The following is a 26969-nucleotide window of genomic DNA, read 5'->3' as shown; positions in this document are numbered from 1 at the left end:
GGCAAGTCCTGGCTATATATTCTCAACTGCCATTGGAGCATTGTCAGGAAGTTCTGAGTTATGGCCATCCACTTTCTTTCTTCTCCAATTGGTTCTTGTTTCTACTACTCTGCTCAGGAATATAAAGGAGTATTAACTCTACTGTTTAGATGAAGTTGGTGTGTGCAGGGCCTACCAAAAGGATGCCATCCTGTGACACGCCAGGTATCTACATACCTTAGGCAGATGTCTTTGTGCCTCTCATTAGCCAGTGTTTTCTCTTGGTCCCAACCATTAATGCAGTTGTACACAGTGGCCGCAGCTGAAAAATGAGCTTCCCTACAAGGAATGACAGCTAGCAAAAGTAGCTCTGCAAAAGCAGCATACAGCAGAGTCTGCAGCTCCGAGAACCACAGTGCTGATGGCCTGAGAGAGGAGCCCAGTCGGAATGGGGGTGAGGGGGAGAGGGGGAGGAATCTGATTAACATTACAAATAGTAAAGCCAGAGAACTCAGATGAGCCCTAATGTGACAAAACCCAGAGAACTGTGAGGTCTGTGCCACTCTGTGCTCTCTGCCTGGGAACAAAACACAGAGTATTTCTGCGAAGTGCAAATAGACAGTCATGTGGAGGAATCCGTGGGTAGGAATTATGGAGCCAGCATGTTAAAAATACTTGAATTGAAGGCGTTTGAAGACATAATAAAACTCGATGCTTCAACCTTTAGGCCAGGACATGGTGCTATATTAAGATGGAATCTAATGCCTTGAATAAAAATATAACTCCTTACCAGAGTCCCTTTTCAAAATACAACAGTGCATAGGCAGATGTGTTTACTTTAGCTCTCCATAGACCCTGCTTTACGTGCCTGACTCTACCCAGTCATCAGTCTTCACATAAGTTAATGTGCCTTTATTGTGTCTCTGATAGTCCGTTCCTAATCTCAGCATTTCATAATGTTTTTAATTATTAAAACTGATACATGGAAATACAAACTATATCTAGTTATGGGATGCTTCTACACACACACACACACACACACACACACACACACAGAGTGTAACACCTAATAACTTTCTTTTTTTTTTTTTTGTCGGTCGTGGGGCTTGAAGTCTGGGCCTGGGCGCTGTCCCTCAGCTCTTCAGCTCAAGGCGAGCGCTCTACCACTTGAGCTACAGCGCCACTTCCGGTTTTCTGGTGGTTTATTGGAGATAGGAGTCTCACGGTCTTTCCTGCCCGGGCTGGCTTTGAACCACGATTCTCAGATCTCAGCCTCTTGAGTAGCTAGGATTACAGGCATGAGCCACCAGCTCCTGGCCACCTAATAACTTTCAAAAGCAGTGTAAGTTGACTTTGGTGGGAGGTGACTAGGTACCACCTGCGAATTCTGAGGTCTCTGTACTTGCTACATTTTTGTGGGGAATTTCATGCTCCATATGTTGGCAATAGGTCCTTCCTGGTATATAGAAACAAGCCTAGGTGGATTTGGTTAGTGTGAACCCAGGAAACTGTGTTCAGGGTTGATATCAGTGTGCCACACATAGGACAGGGCTTAATCCTAACCAATGTGATATTGAAGCAAACAAAACAACAAAAAGGAGAAATAAGTTCAGGCCCAAAACAAAGAAAGCTCAACTTCCTGGGAGTAAGCTTTTCCTCTGAACAGCTCTCTTGGGTCTCTCCTTTAGAACTGCAACCTGGTACGTGCTGGGTGTGTCTTCCATCTGCCTAGGAGTGGTAATTAGACTATAAAAGGATGAGGACTCCACAGTAGAATGCCGCCTTGATAGGCAAAAGACTGGACAAAGCACTGTGTGTCCAACCTGGTGGAGACCAGCCTAATAGGATCTGGAAACCAACCTATAGATGAGCCCTGACTGCTCACTGGTTGTATTTTTGATATCTCTCTGTACCATCCTATCCCAGTCTTTATGAAAACAGATGATCTAGGCACTGGTGGCTCACCCTGGTAATCCTAGCTACTCAGGAGGCTGAGATCTGAGGATCGTGGTCAAAGCTAGCTAGGGTAGAAAAGTCTCTGTGAGACTCTTATCTCTAATCACCCAAAAACTGGAAGTGTGTGGATCAAAGTGGTAGAGCACTAGCCTTGGAAAAGAGCTCAGGGACAGTATCCAGGCCTTGAGTTCAAGCCCCACAACCAAAAAAAAAAAATAGGTGGATGAAAGCAGCTGCAGCTATGTGGAGATGTAAGACAAATCAAGTTCCCTTTTTTTTTATCTAAAGCAAATATCCCATTCTGTATTTCATAGATGGTGCTCAAGCATCATTCTTAATTATGAAATTTAGACGTAAGAGTCTACCATATTCTGTGTCCTCAGGACCTTACTCAATCCATCTCAACTTGAAAATAGCTTTAAAGCTTTTTCCCTGAAGAGTCTGAAACCATCTTCCAGCCCCCTGTAGTATGCCAACCTATTCAGTAAGCAAGAACTCAACTTCTGATCTTCTAGCTACCAACCTTACAAAATGGACTGGGGCATCATGTAAAGAGAATTATTTGTTTCCAAGCATCCTAGTTGCTCATAATTAGAATGTGTTTAAAGGCCATGCTATGAGAACATACATCTTCTGTGAAAGTCAGGCGATGATTTACTTCTGCTTGTGGCTTATGATCAGATGAGATCACTTGAATGTGTAAGGGGTAAGACATGTCCTGTCTCCCATCAATGCAGATTCCCTGGGCATGCTCACTCTGAAACTTCATTGTGATGGCTTACAATATGGCTCTCAGAACTCTGTACATCAATATTTAGTAAAGTCTGCAAACAAGTCTTGCCATCTATGTGCTGTTTGGGCCCGTTTCAGTCCGTCTTTGAGGTTACTGTCATGTACTTGTCACTTCAAATATTTTTGAAAGAAATTCTTCTTATTGACGACTTGTTAAACAGCACTGAATCTGTGGCACAAAAATTGAAGTCATTGTTTCATCTCACCCTCTACATTCCCAGAGGTATAACTGCAGTTAAATCTCTTAAAGATCATTGTAATATTTTTTTCCTGTCTCTATGTGTTTATTTTTTCCTTTCACTCAAACAAAGGGATGATGATGGGGTGCGTGTTTGCATGCATGCTGTGTGTGTGTATGTGTGTGTCCATGACACATTTTTTTAAAAAATCAGTAATATATCAACAAGAGAAGGTACTTTAATCTTTTTAGTAGCAACATAATATTCTGCAGTATGGATGTTCTTTAATTTATTTAGTCATTCTCCCATTGATTGACAATGAACCTGTCTGCAGTCATCTGCTATTAAAAATAATGCTTCTCAAGCTTCCTGAATCTCCCTTGTAGCATCAGTGCCATGGTTTAAATTCCAACTAAGGCTGTCACTTTGAAGCAACTTTTGATTTTGAATCTCTTCACTAAGGTTTTGGGCAGGCAGTTTTGTGCACATGGCTTTCAGTGATGACTAAATGTGAAGACTGGAGATAATGAGCCAGGTTTCCTGGGCAAAGATGGGGTGTTTTCATTATTCCATTATGTATTACAAGTCCAAGAAAGTAAAAGGCAAAAGTGTTTGAACACTATTATAGTTAACATATAGCCACGCTGGATATTTTGTATACTAATCTTGATAAGCCATGAATGGAGCCAATCAATAACATGATTGTTGGCCAACATGGTTTCCTGTAGATTTTTTGGCTTTGTAAAGCCATTACTTTGATATTTTGTTGGTTTTTTATTCCCTCGCTTAAGCTCTATTTTTCTTCCAAACTATTAGTTGATGCCTGCTGAGATTTATCTGTCAGAGTCTCAAGATGCTTGCATTAATACTGGAGTAATTAACCCCTGTGCAGACCAGCAGGATGTCCTGTGGTTTAGTCCCAGAGCCTAAACCTTGCTTGGCTTCTTGGCATGAAAACCAATGATGGGTGCCAATGGAGTTTTCCACTTAGAACTCAATATCTGATTAAATGGTTGGGTTGAAGGGTAAATGGTTGTTTGGGAATGAATAAAATGTGAGTGGGGGTGACCAGATGATGAGTTTATAATTGTCCACAGTGAAATTCCTCCAACTTTCCTCCTGTGTTTACATTTTTTTTCATAACAAAATACTAAAGGGCAACCAAATAAGTGGGGAGAAAATGAGCTGGAAAGAGAAAATTGTGAAATCTAATCAATGAAATCTTTAAAGTTATACAATGAGTACTTTTTTTTTTAAATCAAGCAACCAGTTCAACATAAAGGTAGTGTTTTTATTTATTTACTTTTTGTACTAGTGCTAGGGCCTGGAGTTAAATTTGAGTTAAGAGTTGTTACAGACTTTCCTTCCTGAGCTGGCTTTGACCCTGCATCCTCAGATCTCAGCCTCCTACATAGCTGGGATTATAGCTGGCCAGAATGTGGTTTTGAAATATAGTTTTAAATCATAATGATATGTATAGCATCCCTTACATTTTGGGACAGTCTTACTGTACTTGTATATTTGTTGTATATTTGTTTGCCTTTATGTTTGCAAGAAACCCTTACAAGAAAGCACTGGTTAGAAATCATAAAAGACTTTCTTAAACAATGAAACGGGCTCTCATTATTAGGGGAAAAATGAATGAAGATCATATTCCTACTTATTGATTTTGAGGATAACTTAAAATGTGAACAAAAATGTGTATCCAGTGGGTGTAGAGTAAGCATAAGCAAGTTATGTGAGTCGAGGGCACTGTATGAAAAACACATTCTTGAGGCTGGAGGTATGGCTTAGTTCGTAGAGAGCTAGCCAACAAGAAGGCTGCAGGTACAGAGTTTGAGTCTGAAGAGGGAGAAGAGAAGGGGAGAGAGAGAAAAAAAATATTTGTTCATTGCCAAGTATTCACAGACTCTGATAGGTAGTGATTCTTAACCCTTCTGGTTTATGGTACCTTTGCAGATACCAGTCAAAGCCTGAGACCACATGAGAACAAAGCTTTGCCAAATGTATTGGTTAACTTTTTCATCACTATGACAAAATTACCTAACATAAACAACTTAAGGGAGGAAGGATTTCTTTTACTTCATGATTTCAGAGCTGTTGGTCCATCGTGGAAGACTAGACCAGAGGAACAGAGCAATTCACATCATGACAGCCAGGGAGCACAGAGAAGGACATTCCTGTACTGGGTTGGTGTTCTCCTTTCCTCCATTCTGTGTAGGACCCCAGTCTCTAGGATGATGCTGTCCACCTTCAAGGTGGGTCCCTTCCCCTTAGATGATTCTCTGGACACACCCTTATAGACATGGCCAGAGGAATGCTTACTAATCTAGATTCTTCCCAATCCAGTAAAGTGACGATCAAAATTAATAGGTTTTCAGTACAGGTCATATACACAACCGTGAGTTCATCCAGTGGGAAATGGTACCACACATCTGGCACTTTTAACAGTATTTCAAGCCACTAGCAGCCCTGCCACAGCCTTATCCACAGCACTGTAAACACCCTCTGCTCAGACCATTCATCTTCTCAGAGGGGTTTGTTATTGTAAGGGAGGCAGAACAGAGAAATGAGGAAAGATCTGGATGGAGAAAAGTAGCTTCCATTCATTCATTCTATAATCACTTAATGAGTGCCTACTGTATGGTTGGACCCAAGGATACCAGTACTCACAGAGGTCACAAGAGAAAGCTGGTTTGGAGCCTTCACTAGAAGTTAAGAGATAGTTTGTGGAGAAAATAGCTATTTTAAAGACAGATCATCTAGATTGATTGACCCACCTAGACATTAAAGCCTGTTAGCCAGGCATCAGTGACTTATATATGTAATCCTAGATATCTAAGAGGCTGAGATCTGAGGATCAAGGTTTGAAACCAGCCCAGGAAATTGTCTGTGAGACTTATCTCCAGTTAACACCAAAAAGCTGGAAATGAAGCCGTGGCTCAAGTGGTAGAGCACTATCTTTAAGCAGGGGCAGGGTGAGGTTAGAGCTCATAGACAGCACCCAGGCCATGAGTTCAAGCCCCAGGACTAGCACGCACACAAAAAAGCCTCAGTTTGTTCTAAGGACATTAGAGTGTGTGATGATATTATAAGTTTACAGACTCAAAAAGCAATTGGGAAGCTTCCAGGTTGTCTTGCCTGTGTATTCACAGAAATGGTTTGCATAAATCTTTTCCAGGCTGTTTTCTGGGTACCATAGCTTCGCTTGTGTTTTCATGCAAGCTCTGGCCTGGAAGAAGGTAAAAGATATAACCAACTCCACACCTATGTTACGTTTACTTAGCTAAATCCCAAATTTATGGCATCATCATCATCTGTGTTTCTCCACATACACACATACACACACACACACACACACACACACACACACACATTCCCCTCAAACCTGTTTTGGGTAGAAAATGCAATGTTAAGAGTAAGGAAAGAACTGGAATGGGAACTTTAAGTGAGTACGTTAACATATAAACTATATTTCAGCTTTCTTGTATTTCAAAATGGGAGACAGATTGCTGACTCCTAGTTGGTTTTGAATGATTTATATAACCTTTTATTTGTGGTTGAATGTTACAGTCTGTGTTGTCATGGAAATTCTATTGAATTTATAGGTCCATTTATCCAAAATGATTTTCCAGACTTCATTTCATGGTGAATCATGTGGCTGTTACTTCCAAGTACAAAGCAATTTCTTTAAAAAAGAAAAAAAAAGTTTCGTATTACAAAGAGCACAAATACTATGGTGGTGATTTTCCTGTTTTTGAAATACAGATGAGTTCCACGTGCACCTCAGGGGGCCTTCCGATATCCATCCACCAAGTCTAAGGCCGTGAGCTCCAGTGCCTTCCAGAACTGACCTTATAGACACAATCACTCCGCATTCAAGGAAGCATTGTTCAAAGAAAGTCCTAACAGGAACCTTAGGAATAGGTGAAAGCTGAGAAGGAACTGGTTTGTGGGTGGGACAAAGTGCTCTTCCAATCTGTGAGTCCTAGTACAGTGGACATGCCTTTCCTCCCCTCCTCCCACTCCGCTTCATCATAGAGGAAAGAGAAACACAGTACATTTCCATATGCATTTTGACAGTGAGATTGGAGGAGGGGTATCTGATCCTCAGCACTGTTGACACTTGGGATTGGGTAATTACTTCCTGTGTATGCTCTCAGTGTATATGGGTAGTTTGGCAGCATCACTAGATGCCCATAGTAAGTACCCTACAAGGTAGTGCTAACCAATTATGTCTCTACTTCTGACTCTCTGTATTCCCATTGGGGCTCAAAAGCATCCACCATTGCGCTGCATGTTGGATGCGGTGGCTTCACCCTTTAATCCAAGTTACTTGGGAGATAAAGTTGGGAGAACTATGTTTTGAAGTTGGCCTGGCCATGGAAGTTTTGAAACTCCATCTCAACTAGTAAGTGGGTATCATGGTATGATTCTGCCATCCCAGCAGTGCAGAGAATCACAGATAGTAAGCTTATCACCCAAGCCAGGCATCAGTAGTTTACGCCTGTAATCCTAACTACTCAGAAAGCTGAGATCTGAGGATTGTGGTTCAAAGCCAGCCCGGGCAAGGAAAGTCATGAGACTCTTAACACCAGAAAACTAGAAATGGCACTGTAGCTCAGGTGGTAGATCACTTGCCTTGAGCTGAAGAGCTCAGGGACAGTGCCCAGGCCCAGAGTTCAAGCCCCATGGCCAATCAAAAAAAAAAAAAAAGAATACAACCTAAGCCAGCATAGGCATAAAGCAAGATCCTATCTTAATGATAACCAATGCAAAATGGGCCTGGTAGAATGGTTCAGTTAGTAAAGTTACAGCCTTGTAAACACAAGGCCATGAGTTCAAACCTCAGTACTACAATATACTTACGTAAATAAATAAATACTATTTTCTAGAAGCTTCAAGATAATATCCTAGAAATGAATAGTAGGCAGTTCTCAGGACTAAGGAGAATTCTCATCAGGATGTGTGGTAGTAAGGGCTCTGCAGTGTTCGTGTTCAGATGACAGCTGTGTTTCTTGGTAGATATGGGCTAGTACCTTGGCCTTCATTTCTTTTTACATAAAGTAGGGGAAATAACAGTTTTCCTCCTGAGAGTAGTGGGAAGGACCTAACTAATGTAATGCATTGTTTTGGAAGGGGCATTTTTTAAAAAATTGTTTCTTTGTTTTTGAACTGAAATTTGAACTTTTTGTTTTTTTTTTAAACTCAAGCCATGAAATTTGACCTCAAGGCCCTGAATTTTCTAAACAAAAGGTGTGCCACTTCCAGCTCCCTTTGCTTTTGTTATTTTTCATACAAGGTTTTGGGCTTTTTGCCTGAGACTGGCTGCAGTCCCTCCTCCTTCTACCTGTGCCCTCCAGCATATCTGGAATCATAGGCAGAGCCACCATTCCTCAATTACTGGTTGAAATTCAGTCGGAATAACTTGCCTGGGCTGGCCTCTAGATGCATCTCTGCTAAACTCTGGCTCCTGGGTAGACGAGCAGTGTTTGGTCCCCATCCCCACCTGTAGTCCTGTGATCCTTCACAGGGAGTGATCCTTCACAGTCCTGGCTGGTCATTAGAACATGCTCTGCCAAGCAGGTAAGCTTAATCAAGATGAGTCAAATTGACTGCATCTAGAAGAAGAAAGCAAAATCAACCATATTCTGTTTTTGAGCCAATTACCTTTTTCATCTTGTTCGTTTTATTTATCTGCTATTGAAGTATCATATAGAAAGAGGAAGATTCCCAGATGTAAGTGTACAACGGATCAACTTTTCATACTGTAGTTATTAGTACCCAAATCAGTGAACTGAACTAGCACTGCGGCTGACTTTCCCAGGTAGCACACTACGAAGGTAGCCATTGTGCTACCTCATGAAACTTCCCTCCTTCTTCCACTTTGTGCTTCCTCCTCCCTGTAAGTCATCAGTACACTTTCTATTCCATTTTCCCAGGAGGATATAAGGCAGCTAATTCCCTATGGGTCATATAGCTATTGTTAAACAGGACAGTTCTAGTTTCTGCTGGCTTTGCTAGAAAGGGATATGGTCATGATGTGCTCAGATGCCCACGTACCCAACCTTAGGCTGATTAACAAAAAAGCATATCGTAAATCCCTGGAAAGCACAAGTTACTACTGTAATGAAAAGCCTGAACTCTTCCCTATTAAGGGAGAAGTACAAAGATTAAATATTTATATGATTAGTCAGTTGTATCACTGAGTCAAAGAAATACTGAAAAATCAAGCAATAGACTTATAATGGAATAAACTTTTGCAAGGACTCCCCAAAGTGTCTCAACCCCTATTTGTATGACTCATCCTGTAGCCTTAACGTTCTTCTATTCTAAAAACTTGGATTTCTGCTCTAAAGTAGTTAAGATAATCAAGTGATAGGCGGAAGTAATACACGGGGTGATTAATGGTATTATACAAAGCAAGCCTTTGGAACTGTTTACTTAAATGCTACTTCTCCTACAAAGGTAGCAAGTACCTGCTATTCTTTGGAGGTTGGTTCTTCTAAAAATACCTTTTCAAAGAAAGCCCCTTAAGTCCACCCACGGGTTTCTTTGATCTATCTTGCCACATGATTCATTGGGATGCTAAGTGGCCAAGGAAAAGACCTGTTTCACCTTAATTTACCCATTTCTTTTAGTATCACTTTCAGGAAAATGATACTAATCTCCAGCTGTAGCAAAATGAGAATTTTTTAGTTTGCTCTAGCTTTACAAAGGCATGATTTGTGTAGGTTTATCACAACGGTCTCAGGATGAGTATGACTTCTGTTTTTCTATGGGAGACACGGAGCCATAGAGATAGTAATGTCTTCAGCTTCCATGGCCTCTTCCCCTCAGATCTTCATCACTTACTATCCAAGTTGGCCAACTACACCATTAATCCCTTGCAGAACAAGAGAGGAAAAGGAGTGTTAGTTGGGCTGCATTCTCTAGGGAACAAGCCTGCAAGGAAAAGGTGCAATATAACTCTGTGTAACTCTGGCTGGATTATGAAGACTGGAAATGAACACAATTTCTGGGTTGAAGTCTGGAGGCAGAATCCTTTGTTTTAGCGAAACTTTGTGCCTTCAGCAGATTAGATGAGATACATCTGTATTATTCAGGGTAATCTGCTTGATTCCTAAAATCTGACTTAATGATTAATCAAATCTACAAAATACTTATACAGAAAATATCCCAAAGCCAGGTGTTGGTGGTTCATGCTTGTAATCCTAGCTATTCAGGAGGCCGAGATCTGAGGATCATAGTTCAGAGACACCTGGGCAGAACAGTTGGTGAGACTCTTACCTCCAGTTAAGCAGCAAAAAGCTGGAAGTAGAGGTATGGCTCAAGAGGTAAAGCACCAGACCTGAGCAGAAAAAAGCCAAACAAGAGCACGAGGCCCTGGTTCAAGCCCCACTATCAGCAACCTAAAACTATCCTCCTATATTACTCGATGTTTGGATTATGTATTTTCACTTATTAGTTTTCTTCACAGCTAAGAATAGATCCTCTTCAGTATACGCTTTAAAATGTTTGAGTTTCTTGTAGATTATAGAGCAAGTTATGTGTGTATAATCTTAGAACCATATCTGGGGCCACCTGCCGTTCACAGTGATTTGGGTCCATATTTTACTGTGCAGAGCATTTACTGCATTGGTTTAATCCCTTTGTTCATTGAGTGTCCATATCTCTTCAAACATCTCCCCCACTTCCCCCCATTCTCTTATTTATTTATTCACCTTCAGGAAGGTGTTTGTGGCTTTAGTACCTGGCTATTCTTGCTTCAAGCTACAAAAAAAATTCTCTTATTTATTCACCAAGAAATAAAGTAATAATATTTGCAATGAATTGCTTTGTGCTAACCATATACACTTGAACCTGGCTGACTTATATTTTGTCTGTAGGGGTTTTCTTGTATGATGCTTTTTGCAGATTTAAAGATTAGAAGTAATGATGGGATGAACATGTGTGATCTGGCTTAATAATAATTAAGGTACGCCATAAATTTAAAAAAATCAACTTGGACTGAGTACTGATTTTACAGATCTCAGTTCTGGCATCATCCAAGGCAAATTGTTCAAAGACATTACTGTGCTCAGATTTTTACTTATTCTTTATTACACTCTGTGTGTATGTGTGTGTGTACGTGCGTGCATGTGTGTGTGTGTGTGTGTGTGTGTACCAGATACTGGATGGGGCTTGAACTCAGGGCCTGGGCACTGTCTGAGTTTGTTTTTGCTCAAAGCTAATGCTCTACCACTTGCACCTCAGCTCCACTTTTGGCTTTATGGTGGTCAATTGTAGATAGGAGTCTCACAGACTTTACTTCCCAGGCTGGCTTTGAACCTTGATGCTCAGATCTCAGCCTTCTTGAGTAGCTATTCTTCCAGGCAGGAAGCACTGGTGCAGTAGTCAACACACTTTTATTCTTCAAATGTGGTAACAGACAGAGAAAAGTTGCCCAAGAACTGGTTTGCCTACAGGTTATCACCACCCATGATTAGAAAACCATGTTTTCCCTCTTAAGTTCTGTTCCCTACTGCCTTCTTGTGATTGTTTTGAGTTTTTCTGGTCTGTTGTTCTATGTATGGTTTTTTGTTTATATACTAGAGATTTGAACTCAGAGTCTTGTGCTTGCTAAGTGAGCACTGTTGATGCTGAGCTATGCCTCCAGTCTGGATTTTTGCTGGTTCTTCTTCAGACAGGGTCTTGCTCCCTGCCTAGGCACACACCTTGGCACACTATATTAGCTTTATTAGTAGGTTAACAGTTGCACGCCACTGTGTACAGCTCTTCATTGACAGGAAGGCTCACATTTTTTTTTCTGCCTTAGGCTGGTCTTGAATCTTCTATCTCAACCATCTCAACCTCCCAAGTAGCTTTGATTAGAAGCATGATCTGCTGCCACCCATCTTCTCCTGAAATGATACTAGACCATTCATAGCTTGACTTCCTCTAAATTAAATATGTACTGATTCATTACTTAATTCTCCCTCCCCCTCTCCTTCTCCCTCCCTCCCTCCCTTCCCTCTCCCTCTTCATTTCTCCCTTCTCCTTCCCTTTCCCCCCATCCCTATCTCTCCCTCCCTCCCTCCTTTCCTGCCTCTCCTTCTTCTCTGCTTTTTTCCCCCCCTTTTTTTGTAGTACTGGTGTTTAAACTCAGGGCTTCACACTCTCTGGGCAGATTCTTTATAGCTACTACTTAGCTATCATACTTAATTCATCCTGTTTTTATTTTTTTCTTTTTCTTTTTTGTTTTTATTATAAAGGTGTTATACAGAAGGGTTGCAGTTACATTTATCAGGTAATTAATACATTTCTTTGTGGATCATGTTCCTGCTTTTTCTTAGTCCTTGCATGGGGAGTGTGTATAATTGGAATCTCTCAAGAGAAAATGGAGTAAGTCTGCAGAGAAGACATTGGACTCTCTGGCATTGGATTTGTTTCCACTTGCCTTCCTTATTACAAAAACTTGAGAGCTGACTTAGGCCCAAGGTCCTAGAGAATAAAGTTCCTCTTCTAGGGGGAAAAAAAAAGTTTTCTTCTCTTCTGTATTACTTTAGAATTCACTGATTATACTTCTCACTTGACCAAGATCTATTCATTGCCTTAGGCTTTTTTGTGATACCTTTACTCAAAGCAAAGGTTAACCTTGTCTTACTAATAACATCCAGCTTTTCTAAGGCTTGGCTGTGTCTTTATCAGTCGTCTTGTGCCTTGCACAGAGCAGCCATTATAGGCAAGTATTCCTGCCCTTGGAAAGAAGCTCATTCCCTGAGTTCTTGAATCCTTCTCAACCCTACTCTACTTTCTTTCTTAATGATAGTTGCAAAGTTTGGAAACTTTAATAATTGGAGAGATTGGGTTGTGATCGTTGATTTGCCTGTCAACCTGATTGGAAGATCCTAGGACACTGGAAAGTACAGCTGTGAATGTGTTATTTGTGGTACCATCCCACACTCGGTTAGCCCAGCCTGATGGGTGGAAGCCTCTGAATCTTAAATCAAAAGAAATCTCTCCTCCTTACCTTATTTTTCTCATCTATCTGTCATGGTGACAAAAGTCTGATTAACATACTATGTAAAGAATATATAAAATAGTGCAATCAAATGTGGAACGGCAACAATGAAATCTGTACTCCTCACCTGGCATAACTATTAAGCTAGTAAAAGAAGAATAGAGAAAAAATTAATAGAAGTTTTTGTGGTGCTGGGGTTTGAACCCAAGAGCTTGTGGTTGGCAAGGAGGTATTTTCATAACTGGGGCATGCCCCACTTTATCCTTTAGGTAATTTTGAACAGCGTCTCACTTCCCCCCCTCCCACCATGAGCCTTCTATTTAGACTTGGTGAGTAGCTGGGATGATAGGCCTCCACCATTGTTCATCTCTTATTTGTTGAGATGGAGAGCTCATTGACTGTTCTCTGGACTGACCTTGAACTACTGTCCTCTCCATCTCTGCTTCCTGAATGGTTGGGATTACAGTGGTGAGCCACAGCACTTTTCCATATTAGATCTTTGATTGCCCAACATTTCAAAAAAATTTTGGCTTCTTTGCATCATGCAAAGTTGTTAAGTTTTAAGTATTGTTCATATCCGTCTCATTAGAAAGAACATATACTTTGTGGGATATGGGAGGGAGGTGTGTGGGGATCTGACTTTTGAGAGTAAATGTAGAGTCTTGGTAGCCATGCCCAAACCTGCCAAAATATCTTTACAAAAGAGGTTTCTAGCATCTGTCCAAATTTTAACTCATCAGTAATGGCAACACAAATCCAAGACTTCATTTCACTCAGCAAAACCTTATCTCCTTAGTTACTTTCGTATATTTAGATATATGAACTAACTCAGTAGACCACCACGTGAGAAAAATAGCAAGGAAATTTGATATTTCCTGCCTGCACTACTGTTCTGTTTGAGATGTTTTATTATCTGGGTGGGTGGAGCCTGGATGTAAACATTTTCTAAAACCACATGTATTTACCTAGCTGTAAATGAATGTCCTTAAAGAGGTCTTAAAGTATCACACACTATTGACATGATGCGTTAAACAGCACTGGCCTCATTTGTGGGCTGAAGTATAACACAGACTTCCGTGAACCTACTTAATTTGAGGACCTATGTTTAAAAGGAACAGTGAAGTGTAATTTTCTGAATATACTTGTGCAGAGTTTCTTTCCTTGGTTTAGTAGCATTGTAGCCAAAGCAATTCACCTAGTATTAAACTGTTTTAATCTGCACTTCATGGGATGGATTTTTCTCAGTGTAAATTCATGAAGTCTAAAGCTGTCCGAACCTAAAAGTAACACATTTCTAAGTAACTGCCAGAATCAGTGAGGATCCAATGTCCTGTGTGAAAGGATTTGCTTTTAAGAAAGAAAATCTTTTTCTTTCTGAAAAGCAAATCCTCCAAAAGATTCTACCTTTTCCATCTCCTGTATGTGTAGATACCATCCCAGAATTTCCATGGAAAAGTGCTCTGAATTGAACTACCTAACGCCACCCACCCTTTAGAGTCCAAATGGCCACATGTTCTAAGATACTGTTCATCCAAACTCTGTTTATCTTTGGCCTATACATCAGTTCCTCACCTAATTGTGACTTAGCTTTGCCCTCTAGGAATTGATAAGTCAAGGTCAAATCCCCAAAGTTCCATTAGGATGTATTATGGATTTACCACACAGGATTTTGACCAGACATGGTAAAAGTAAAATTAAATAAAACACAAGAAATTTCAAAAACAAAAATTTTTAAACACCCATATGCATTGCACAGCTCAGTGTGGAAAAGCTCTGTCAGCCTTGTGAAAACTTGTTACCCCAAGAGCAAATGGTGCCTGCAAAGTAAGGCTGAAGTTGATGTTGAAGTGATAAAGTTGAATTGAAGTGATAAAGTAAAATTTTTAGATTTGTTATCAGAGGGTATGTGTTTAGCAGAAATTAGATGACATTATGGGAAAAAGGAATCAAGCATCTACAGTATGTAAAATGAGATATAGCTCTAAGTGAGCTGTAATAATACGTACAGAAATAATTTTTGTGACAGTAAGATAGTCTAGTCTATGTGGCTTCAATGTATTTAGATCCATGGTACATACAATATAAGTAAATTTGGGTAACTTCACGTCTTGGGCACCGTCCCTGAGATTTTTTGCTCAAAATTCTACCCCTTTGAGCCACAACACCACTTCCAGTTTTCTGATAGTTAATTAAAGAGTCTCACAGACTTTCCTGCCCAGGCTTGCTTCGAACTGTGATTCTCAGATCTCAGCCTTCTGAATAGCTAGGATTACAGGTATGAGCCACCAGCACCTAGTATAAATAACTTTAACTCACTCAACTTGAAGCATCCTGAAGATTTTGTTTTTCCTCAATGATGCTTCCCTTGGAACCATGCACCTGCAATACCCAGGACCTACTGTTGTAAGGTAAATCATCCCAGAAGCCACATTTAAAAATGTATAATATTGGAGTCTTTATTATCCAGCTAGGCTGCAGGCTGCCAGTTGTTACAAAGGCCTGCAGCACACAAATACACATAACACAGCTAGGAAACATGCTAAAGAGGAAGGAAAGAACAAAAACAATACCAACAAGCCAGTTCAGCTCCAATGGAGAGCTGAATTGGGAGGCCATGATGACTGGAGATGAGCCAGGAGACAGGACACAATCACAGAGCCACACCTGGCATGGAGTCCCCATGGCTAGGCTGGTCTGGGTCTAAATAGGTCAGTGCAGGGGGCAGATGCTTAGGAAATTCCCAGTCCCATGCACTGGACTGACAGATTCAGTCACCCATCAGCTAAGTGCCTGCCCCTGCCTCCAGGGGTCTGGCATGCCCATTACCTGGGAGGCAGGTGATGGGGGAGGAGGGGGTGTCCCTTCTCACAGCATGTAGACAAGATGTCAGACCCTACCATCCACCATGTGGCCAATATGGCGATGGCCAGACCTGACTTCCTTACTTCACTGTGTTACCAAAAATCAAACAAACAAAAAAATCATGGTGCTATTTAGAAAAGTGAGGAAACAGAAGTTGTGAAAGGAACTCACAGTGTAGCAGATCTGATTTTCTCTTAAGTAGTAGGGTCATTCATACTGAAGGATAAAATGGAGTCCCATTCACCTAGGAATTTTAAGGTGTCTATTAAAGGCTAACCTTGCTATAGGATGATGGTGGTGACAAAGGCTGGTGAGATAGAAGCACAGTGCTCTGCACTACACTGACATGTTAGATCCTCACAACCACCCTCCAAGTAGAAATACCTGTCTTTATATGCAAGTAAACTGAGGCTCAGATGATATCTTGCCTGCAGGCTTGTAGGGAAATAGGTGAGGAACTGTTGTTCTATCACTCAGTCCTCTGGGTATGCTCTGCAGTCTCCTTTTGTTTTCTGGGTGCTTATTAAGTAAGAAGATATTTTCAAGCATTGAAACTGTGTAGTGATTTTAAGTTGATCTATCTATGTGTTGTTTATTTCAATAAGAAACTCTAACCAGGTGTAAAAGAAAGGATTTAAGGTAGGGATGGGAGTACCCAAAATAGAGTCTCTCTGCTGTTCAATCTTCCACGACTTGCTGTCATCCAATTCCTGAAGTATTGTGTTGTGTCCCACCCCCCCCTTCACCCCCCCCTTCCCACTTCTAGCCAAGTATAGTCATTTCTTCCATATCTTCCCAGGCTTGTTAAAAGCATTAAGTGACAGAAGGAAGGGAATGGATTTTTACACCCTGTCAAATGGAAACCATTGCTATTATCATTGCCATTGGGTTTCTTTGTGAATTGACTGGCATTAGCCCTTTGGACTGTCTCTTCAAGCTACTAACAAGCTTCTTCACAATTTTCCACTTGTATACAAGTCTTTTCTTACAGTGTCCTCGTTTATGTGTTGACAAATGGATACTCTCATAGGCTATTTTCTACACTGAGATATTTAATGGTGTTTAAAATTTTGCTTCTTTTGGGGGGAAATTTCTCTCTGATCTTTGTAGTAGATAAGGAGAGATTAGTATTATTTATTTCTACAGCGAATGTGATGCATCCTTCATAAGTAGGAGTAAAATGACCTATTATCCTGTCTACTTGCAAATATTTTAGCAACAGAAATGTCTAAATACATGATTAATGTGGTACTGTGGGAAGATAAGTCCACTCTACTATTGCCTACCTTCGTGTGCATATGAAAATTTTTCTAATGCTTTTTTTTAATTTGTTGTCTTTACAGATGCAGATTTTCTTTTACAATCCTGACGATTTTGACAGCTTTCAAACCGCCATTTCTGAGAACAGAATAATTGGAGCCATGGCCATATTTTTCCAAGTAAGTTAACAGTGGCTGAAGTACTTCAAGCAGAGAGTTTCTCAGAGCATTGTTTTTTTAGTAATTCGCCGGATTGTTCCATGTTTAATGAATGCATCTGTTTTCTAGTTCACACCTGTCTGAATGAAAGATATTTCATATTGTCTAATGTGTGATTTAAAATGTAAATAAGTATGTTTAGAAACATAATGAAAATTTTTGCATGAATTATTCTGATTTTATTGCTACTTGTCTGGTGCACAGATTGAAGAGCACATTTATCATCTAAGTTACTTTGCTGTTAAAGCGTTTTGAACAGGTTCCTCCAGCATATTAAGAGACTAATTTTTTTTAAAGGTGGTTTTCTTTCTAGCAACTTTAAAATTTGACATTACTTCTTGTATCTAGATTAATCAATAACATCAGTCACTTCTTTGAGGGAGATCCCTTCTTCTTTCTCTCCTCCAAGTCCTCATGGTAACAAGTTCTTACTGAAACTCTTTCTGAATTAGTATGTCCACAAACTAATCAGTTCTTCTTCTTTTAATGTGCTTATATTGATTATCACTCAGAGCTTATTGTAGATTTTGCATATAGAATGGAAACTGTCTATCCTGCCTCAGATAATCCTCTCCAGGCTTAATATGTCAAATCAAGTTAAAGCAAGGTAGATGAGTTGTGTGCCTTGGCCAGGTTACCTATAGGAGACATGCTTGTGTTTTGTAAGGAAAACAACCCAAGCAATAGGCTATGATTTGATGTTGTTGTTTTTCCTGGTCTTAAAATTTTGCCTAAAAACACTACACACATGTGCCCCTCTTTCTAGTGATATATTCCTAACAAAGGGGGGAAAAAGATATCCTTGCCTCCTCTAAGGTAGGCCTTTAACATCTGCCTTTTGGGACCAGCTTCTTTGTCATTGAGATGATGCCATTCAGTTGGAGGATGTTAATTTCCCCCTCTTTTTAGCAGGCAAGTCTCTCCATTCACCTCTAACTCCCTCTAAACAATCTGCATCCATTCACTTTGCTTGTATAAAGAATGCTGTGGGAGAGTATATGTGAAAAGCTCAGTATTCTAAGTACCATCAAGTTAGAGCATCAGTTTTCAAGTCAGCGGACTCTATTCTACCAGTATGCCAGGAAAGCATTTCAGTGGCCCTAAACCAGCATTTCTAAAATAAATTAAATCCAATTATATAAAGTAGGGGAAATATTGACATATATCATGCTGTAAGGATCAAAATGTTTTTAGTACATGATGAATTAGTTTATACACAATCTTGCATTCTGGACTTATACTGGTTATACTATAAAATGTATTATTTTCTAGGGGGCATGGTCAAATATTTTGGTTATTTATGCTCTGTGTTAGGCTGATTGACCCATTGTTCTTCAACAGAATCTTCTTCTGTGATGACATTGATGAAACACCATAGAACATAGTATTTTAAGAGTTGATTTGATGAAAGAGAAAATATTTGCTCTTGAATCCCACCTCTTCTGCCTTGCAGCTACATAATGCTGATGTGGTTAAACTTTGCAGCCTCAGTGTTCTCATCTGCCAAATGGGAATAAGAACAAATGCATCAGGAAGATGATAGTTGTGATTAAATCAGTCCCTTGTTTGTAGTTCCAAGTACACAGTAGACACAGTTGGTATATGCAAAATACTGTATATTTATATGTATTCATCTGTGTCTTGGGCTGGAGACCTCATGATACCAATGTCTTCTTTTCATGAGCAGGATATTGTGAGCATCCTACACTGCAGGTTATGGCACTGCCCTGGTGGAAGATGACATGATTGTATCTTAGATTTTTGTAACCTTCTATTCTTTTGTCCTTGACAACACTACTATCACATAAGTACTTCCTCTTTTCTTGTTAGCTCCTTTATTTATACATGCTGTTTTCCACTTAGCTGAGATTCTGCTCCCCACCTTCTCTGTCATACTCCTCTCAGCCCAGACCAACCAAACCCACTTTTGTAGGTCATCCTTGGTATAATATGTTTGAGTTTTGATTGGTAATTCTATATATACTTGTTAAATATAAGACCAAGTAGAGTCTAGAGCAGGCAAAGCACCAAAATACTCTGAAATCTAGATTAAAAAAAATTTCTTTATGTATTTCTAGCATATGGCTCCTAGCTTGTATATGAAGACACGCAATGTGTATTTCATTTCTTAGGTACTCTGGTAAATTTTGCCTTGCTAGGCTGTGGACACAAAATAGAGAACAGGTAATAAGAAATAGGAGAGACTTTTATTTAGACAGCAGCTGTGTGGAGCTGCTTTCTTTGTTGTGTATTTAGATACTTGAGTTCACACTGTGTCACACAATGGAAAGGAAAGAAGTATTATTGTTATTTTAATTTCTCAGCTTAATTAGATCTCATTTTGAGATCTTTGTATTTTGAATTTTTCTAGAAGAATGATTAAGTTTGAAAGTTTGATTATTTCTCTCCAAAATAGAGAAATCTTAAGATATATATATATATATATATATATATATATATATATGGCCTCTTATATTTTGGTATCAAAGAAGCATTTATCATCTACTTACCTGTTTTGTGCCAGGGCCGGCACTAATTGGTAGATTCAGTCCATCAGATAGAAAGGCCTGTTATTTGGATCTCACAGTCATAGTCCTCTGTGCTAATGGCTACAGGGGGTAAACAGAAGCCTGTCCATCTATAATGAGGCTGCACTCTGGCCAGTTATTTATAAATCGTGTACTCATGCTCCACAGTGACCTGATGTGAATGGCCCCCATGTGCATGCTCATAGGCCTCAGTTCCATGTATTCATTGACCATATTGATGCTGACGGTTCTATGTGTAAAGATGGCTTTCTTACATTTTCACTCTTTCCTTCTTTCATCCTCCCCTTCCAGACTGCACACATCTCTTCAACATATATCTGTCATTCTGGGTAATCTTTGTGCTTTCTGGTTTGGCTCCTGGTCATGATTTGTTGAACTTGTACTGTTCACTATGAGTGGTTCATGCACGTAAGGACTTGATAATGTCCTCACAGAAATGAAGATATGAGGTGTTTAAGTCTCTGCCTTGGTGGAACATGCATTCTCTCTCTAACAATCTCCAGAGACGGTCATCATCTCTTCACCTTAACATGGTCTCAAGATCATGGACCCCCCATACACTTTGAATAGCATGATTGGTAATTGCTGGGTTTTTTGGTAACATAACTGAGTTAAGGTTCAGCTTCAGAATGGAAAGATGACAAACTATGTTTCTCCGAGTGCTTTGTACAAGCATACGTGAAAGAAGAATGAATGACTATTCTGTAGAAGATGGGGAAGCATAGCAGCCATGGATGGTTGTATACTTCATATCTTATGCCACAGAACCCTTGAAGAAGGTGCACTTGCTTCCTACAACTTCCCCTATTCCCTACTGTGGCTCTGTTTTAAATGCCTGTAAAAAAATATATGAAATATGGGAAGTGATTTGTTCTTTTAAAATATACTGTTCTATTTAAAAAAAAATTTTTTTTTTTTTGGGTCCAGTTGTGGGGCCTGAACTCTGGGCCTGGGCGCTGTCCCTTAGCTCTTCAGCTCAAAGCTACCGCTCTACCACTTGAGCCATAGCGTCACTTCCGGCTTTTTTCTTTTTGCGTATGTGGTGCTGAGGAATCGAACCCAGGGCCTCATGCATGCAAGGCAAGCGCTCTACCACTGAACCACCTTCCCAGCCCAAACTATTTTTTTTTTTTTTATCGGTCGTGGGGCCTGATCTCTGGGCCTGGGAGCTGTCCCTCAGCTCTTCAGCTCAAGCCTCAGCCCCATTTCCTGCTTTTTCTACTTATGTGGTGCTGAGGAATCGAACCCAGGGCCTCATGAATGCAAGGCAAGCACTGTACCACTGAGCCATCTTTATTTTTTAATATACAATGTACTTTTAAAGCATACTATTATTCTAGTACCCTACATGGATCGTCTAGTTAAAGAAATAGGAAAACCCATGCTAACAGGAAATAGAATTAAGTGTAATAATTGGGTAATCTTCAAAACTTTACTTTTAAAATAGGCCAGAATTAAAAGATTTAATTGGCTTCAGTTTATAGCCAGTATTCCAAATGACTTTGCCTTTGAGCAGGCTTATAGATTTTAGAACAGGAATCTTCTGTCACACCTGTGATTTGGGTTCTTCTTTTATTTTGCTTTTGTTTTCCAGCTGTTCTCTTATTATTGCTTTTATTATTGCTCAACCTTTCATTTTTCTACCAACACCAAAGCACATTTGGTGCCGCCCACTATTTTTTAAATTTTATTGTAAAGGTGATGTACAGAGGGGTTATAATTACATGATTCAGGTAATGAGTACATTAATCTGTTGCTCATAGAAGTTTGGTATCTCCATTATATAGGTTCAATTAATTTTCATTTTTAATTGAACTTACAATGGGCGGATAGTGTCCCATTCATTTGATTATCTCTATTGCCACATTATCTCTATTGTTACATAGTGCCTAAATTTTCATGTAGGTTTTCTGTGGAACTTTGGAATTGTAAATGTTTGCTTCTGTTTTGAATTGGTGTTTACTTGTAATACAAAGGGGTTTCATTGGAAGATACAAGTGTTTGATTCTTTTAAGAGCATCTATATTTAGAAGCCTTTCCCACATAGCATTCTCTCCACCTCCTTTTAGGGCATAGTCACCAGTTGGTTTTTACCTCAAACACAAAGGTATAAAACTATGATCATGTCCATATGTAGGAACCCAGCCAACAGGTGTATTGATATAGTTTTGTTTTTTTTAAGTAAATTGCATGTGACTTGTTTGTGAGTTATCCTTCCTGAAGTGTTTCTCTTTGAGCTATCTTCAACAGCTTTTGGGCTTTCTTCTTTTCATGTTAGCTCTCCTATTTCTGTTGGGAGTGTTGAGCTGAACCCCTTTGTATTAGTACTTTTTTTCATTTCTATTAAAACTCCATCCAAATTTTATTATAGCCATTTGAGTTTCCCTAAGGTGAATGGAGTCATTTGCCCTCTTTTTTTTTTATTTCTGCCCTTATTTCATAGTTGAAAGGAAACGTCCAAATTCAAATGTCTCTTGAGTTACTAATCCATTCTTTATATCATGTTGGTGCTACAGACTGCTTAATTATTTTTCTCCATCTGGAGAGGCTTAGTAATTAAATGAAATGGCAGCACCTGGGATTATTTATAGACATTGGGAAGGCAGGAGGAGTTCTTGATGACTCATCTATTCAGAGCTGGCAAGGAAGCCTTGTCTCCACTTTCCTGCATTTCACCTTCGATTCCCCCTACTCACAGATAGAGGTAATTTGTCCTTCCTTTGACCTCAGTGACTTTTGTCTTCCATTTCATTTGGAGAATGTGTTTTTACTTGCTTTGGCCTCTGCACTGTCAGATTGTTAAGAACTGGAAAGGTTATTTTCCATTGCGTCCCTTGGATATGGCTAATGCTATGGCTCAATTGTATAAAGTCTTAACTAACTGTAATGGAAACAGTCTCTTTGCTCTTGATTAAAATGAGACATCCCCTATTAGAAGCAGGTATTGGAGTCTGGGTGATGGTGGGTGGGTGTCTGCTATCCTAGACGGTGGAGGGGTATGGACCAGCTTAGGTAGAAAAGTTTGCTAGATCCTTTCTTCAACCTATAGCTGGGTGCAGTTGCTTGTGCCTATCATTTTAAGCTACAAATTAGCTTAGATGGGAAGGATCCAGATTCCATTGTAGCCTGGGTAGAAACATCAATAAGACTCTTTCTACAGCAGAGGAAAGGTGGAGACGGTGGCACACATCTGTCACCTGTGCAACTATAGAAAGCTTTAAAAATAGGTGGATCATGGTCTAGGTGTGTATCTGGAAGTGACTGCTTCATGGGAAAGGCTTCTAAATATAGTTGTTCTTAAAAGAGTCAAACATTCCCATGTTCCAATGAAATACCTTAGTATTACAAGCATACACCAATTCAAAAAAGAAGCATGCATTTACAAAGTTCCACAGAAAACCTAAATGAAAATTTAGATACTTATATGACAGTGGCTACAAGGATAATGAAATGAATGGAGCGCTATCTGCCCGTCATAAGTTCAGTTAAAAACAACAACTAATTGAACCTATGGAGTGGAAATGAAACCCTATCTTAAAAGAATAATCAGTGAGTGAAAAATAAGGCTGGAGGTGTGGCTCAATTTTAGAGTCCTCCCGAGTACCACCAGAGGAAAGAGGGTGTAGGAGCTGAGAGTACTGGCATATAGTCTTAGAAATAGAGGTGCATGTCTTTCTTGTTCCTCTTTATATCCAATCTGGACATCACAGCAACTTTTGCCTTTGGTGTTGTTCAGAAAATATGTACTAGGAAGGATTGATTTAAAGAGATCCTCAAAGGTTCTATCTTTACCATTAGTGACTGGGTTTCAAGAGTATTACCGGGGCTGGGAAGGTGTCTCAGTGGTAGAGTGCTTGCCTTGCATGCATACGGCCCTGGGTTCGATTCCCCAGCACCACATAAGCAAAAAGTGGTGCTGTGGCTCAAGTAGTAGAGCGCTAGCCTTGAGCTGAATAGCTGAGGGACAGCACCCAGGCCCAGAGTTCAGGCCCCACGACCAAACCCTCCCCTCCAACCCCCAATAAAAAAGAGTGTTACCCAGGTTGCTGTATAAATAAGCTTCATCTACTAAAATATGGTGGTCACAACACAAATGAAGACTGTTGAAATGCTCGATGTCCTGGAACACAAAGGCTGTGTGAGTCTAATTCACTGAAAAGGATGATTTCTCTGACCTGCAGCTCAATCTTGTCTAATGGGTGTAAGGGGATAGGTCTCCATATTTACGTCGGTAGTCATGAAAAAGCAACAGGATTTTGAAATTCTTCAAGTAGTAGTGCATTTAGAGGCCCTCAAGGAGTGCTTTAATGCCAGGAATATCTAAACATATGTGCCAGGGAATGTTTTTATAGCATTTCTTGCCAAAGTGTTTTTATTTTGGGAAATAGTAGGTGAAGAAGGTATTTGGATTATTTTACTAATTTTCTTTTTATTTTACCTCCACCTTTTGTTGAATATGTGCTTTCTAGGGTTTCTCTGTGTCTGTGTTTTATCATATCTCTGTTAATTTCTATGCTGTTTCTTGCTCTTACAATTCTTTTACATGTCTGTATTTTCCTTCCTCTTTCTGCTTTTTTTCTAAAGATTGTCTAAGTCAACAAATTATAAGATGTTCTTCCTTACTTATTCATTCATGTACTATTTGCTAATCCATTTGTTCATTATGTAAGTTCTAATTATCATGCTCCATGAAAATGACAAAGATGGTATCCCTTATGTAATATTCCTGCCCCCACTGGATTGGGGAGTCTTAAATTTTGTAAAGATAGTAGACTTTGAATTTTTATCTCCCAAGTGACCATGATTTTGTAACTGGAATGTAGAAGTCTGTTCAAGCAGATCAGGAGAATATGATAATGATATCTTCTGTACAACTGTTCAGAAACATAAAGTTTATAGTTATGAATATTAAAATTAGTCTCTTGCCATTTTTCTTTTTTCTTGCAAAGCACCAATACTAAAGTACAAATCATGCCTTTTATTTGTCATGACTTCAGATGATCTTTTTAGTTTTGGGAAATATCTGTCCCCAATTTTTTTAAAATTGTTATTGATAAAGAATAACTTTTTGATCATTGTTATAGATGACTCCACTTTTCTACTTTTTTGTTGCTGTTCAACTAGTTCTGATTATAATGTCAAACAAGGGCAGAGAGAGAAAAAGCGAGAAAAATACCTAATTTTACTTATCTGCCACCCATCTTTCTCTCCTCATAAAAGAAGAACCACTAGTAACAATTTTTTAGTCTGAGATCATGTAAGTTTGTACTAAGGACTACTGATAGGTTGTTAAAAACTCCCTTCTTAGACTGCTTTTCAGAATAATTGCGGTAAACTAATATGATCTTAATTTACTCCTTTCCAGTTGCTGCTGTTTGAATATCATCCTTCTCACATTTTACACATCCTTGATTTCACCCAGTTATAAGTTCAATTCTTTCACTACATTACCCAGAAACACAATTTCTGAATGTTTTGGGTTGATTAAGAAGACTTTTTTATATACACAAGAAAAAATTAAAATATGTATGTTCCAATTAAGCTATTTTAACAGCCAATTGATTTCATAGGATTGACTTAATAAAAATCCAAATTCATTCCTAACATTCAGGTGCAATTTTGGATTCAATTTATAGATGTACAGCTCTGATTTTGCACTTATTAGGTGTTTCTAGTACATCTTCTGTTGCAAATGGCTTTGTAATTCAAATTTCCTTTTGTGGACATTACAGAGAACTATTTAAATTATTGGCAAAACATTACATAATTAAGACATTTTGAGGTCTTTGTAACCATGTGAAAATCGCTTTTAATTAAATCATTGCACTTCAAGGACAATTACTGAGTACTTTACTTTGCTATAGTACAATATTCAGTGATGCTTTACCTTTGTGGTAGCCATTGATTGTTCCCCACATCATACTATCTGGTGTTCTTAGATGGAGAGATCTTAGGATCTTTATTGTGGTTGCCCTATAATGACAGATTTTGTGTGACTCTTAAAGTTTTAAGTAGTGACCATTGTCCTAAAACTCCTAGCAGTCCACCAAGCCAAAGACTGAGTTTTGTAATTACATTTTGTTGTTATCTATGAGAGACCTCCCTGAAGTGTGATCTCTTGGGAGAAACTTGCACAAACATTTTGCTTTCCAAGTTTAGAGACTCCTGCAGCTCCCTTACACATCTTTTCTCTCTCAGATAAACTTGTAAAAAAAATGGTGTTTTTAAATTAAATAGAATCTGAACACTGGTATGTTAACATTATTAAGGATTTCATTTTGCAAAATTTGAAAGCAAAGTGCTACCTGCTATCTTATTTAATAGTTCATTGAGATGTGTTAGAATTTAGATGTGTCAGGACTTCAACCAGTAATCCTAGCTACTCAAGAAGCTGAGATCTGAGGATCATGGATTGAAGCCATCTAGGACAGATAAAACTAGACTCTTTTTTTTTGTAAGTCTGATGTACAGTTATGTAAGTAAGGAAATGAGTACAATTAACCAGCAACAAACTAAGGAGTATCTCATATGGTGGAGTAGTACCTTTGAGTGAAAAAGCCAAATGAAAACTTTAAGTTAGGATTCAAGCCTCAGTACTGGCACACACACAGAAAGATAGTATTCATTTTTTTTTAAAGGTATGGAAGCTAAGACAAGGCAGTGGGTTCAATGTAAACTGTTCAAAATAACTCAGGTTAATAAATTTTGGAGCCCATAGGCTAGTGAAAAGGCTCTTTGAAGGGTATGTACTCTATAAGGAACTGAAGAGTCAAGTTAGGTATTCTGTTAAGGGAAAAAGAATAGTATATTTTGTAAGTTCGTTGTTGGCATGTTTTTATAAGTGCTTAAGTCCTTTTCAATTTGATGGTTAGCTGAAGAGTTATTTTCTTGTTACTTAACATTTTGTTCTTCTTTTGTCCTTGGTTGAACCCTTTGATCCTAACTTCTCTTATGCTCTGTGCATATAATTATTTTATGGATTTGAGGGCCTCATTTTTCTTTAGCTTCTTCTCTTTGATGAAAGTATTGCACGTGTATGAGCGCAAAGAGGATAGACTTCAGTGATCATTTATTAACCTGTTTTATGGCAGTGGAATAGCCAAGGCATTCTATTCTACTCCTCAGGGGAAGTGTGGTCATTTCTAGAGATACCTTTGTTTGTGACCATTGA

General features: G+C 39.2%; 1 protein-coding gene across 3 annotated transcripts in view; it reads left to right on the top strand.

Annotated features, from left to right (window-relative positions):
- Ptprg (protein tyrosine phosphatase, receptor type, G) overlaps nt 1-26969 on the top strand; it is a 684041-nt gene that overhangs the window by 458846 nt on the left and 198226 nt on the right. For all 3 annotated transcript variants that reach the window (XM_013010502.1, XM_013010503.1, XM_013010504.1), the window contains exon 5: nt 17115-17210. In XM_013010502.1, coding sequence (XP_012865956.1) covers nt 17115-17210 — 96 coding nt within the window. The remainder of the gene's footprint in view (nt 1-17114; nt 17211-26969) is intronic.

The sequence above is a fragment of the Dipodomys ordii genome, unplaced genomic scaffold, assembly GCF_000151885.1.
Source record: "Dipodomys ordii isolate 6190 unplaced genomic scaffold, Dord_2.0 Scaffold12, whole genome shotgun sequence".
Lineage (NCBI taxonomy): Eukaryota > Metazoa > Chordata > Mammalia > Rodentia > Heteromyidae > Dipodomys > Dipodomys ordii.
Note: the sequence above shows the minus strand (reverse complement) of the source record. Positions and strands in the feature narration are given on the sequence as shown.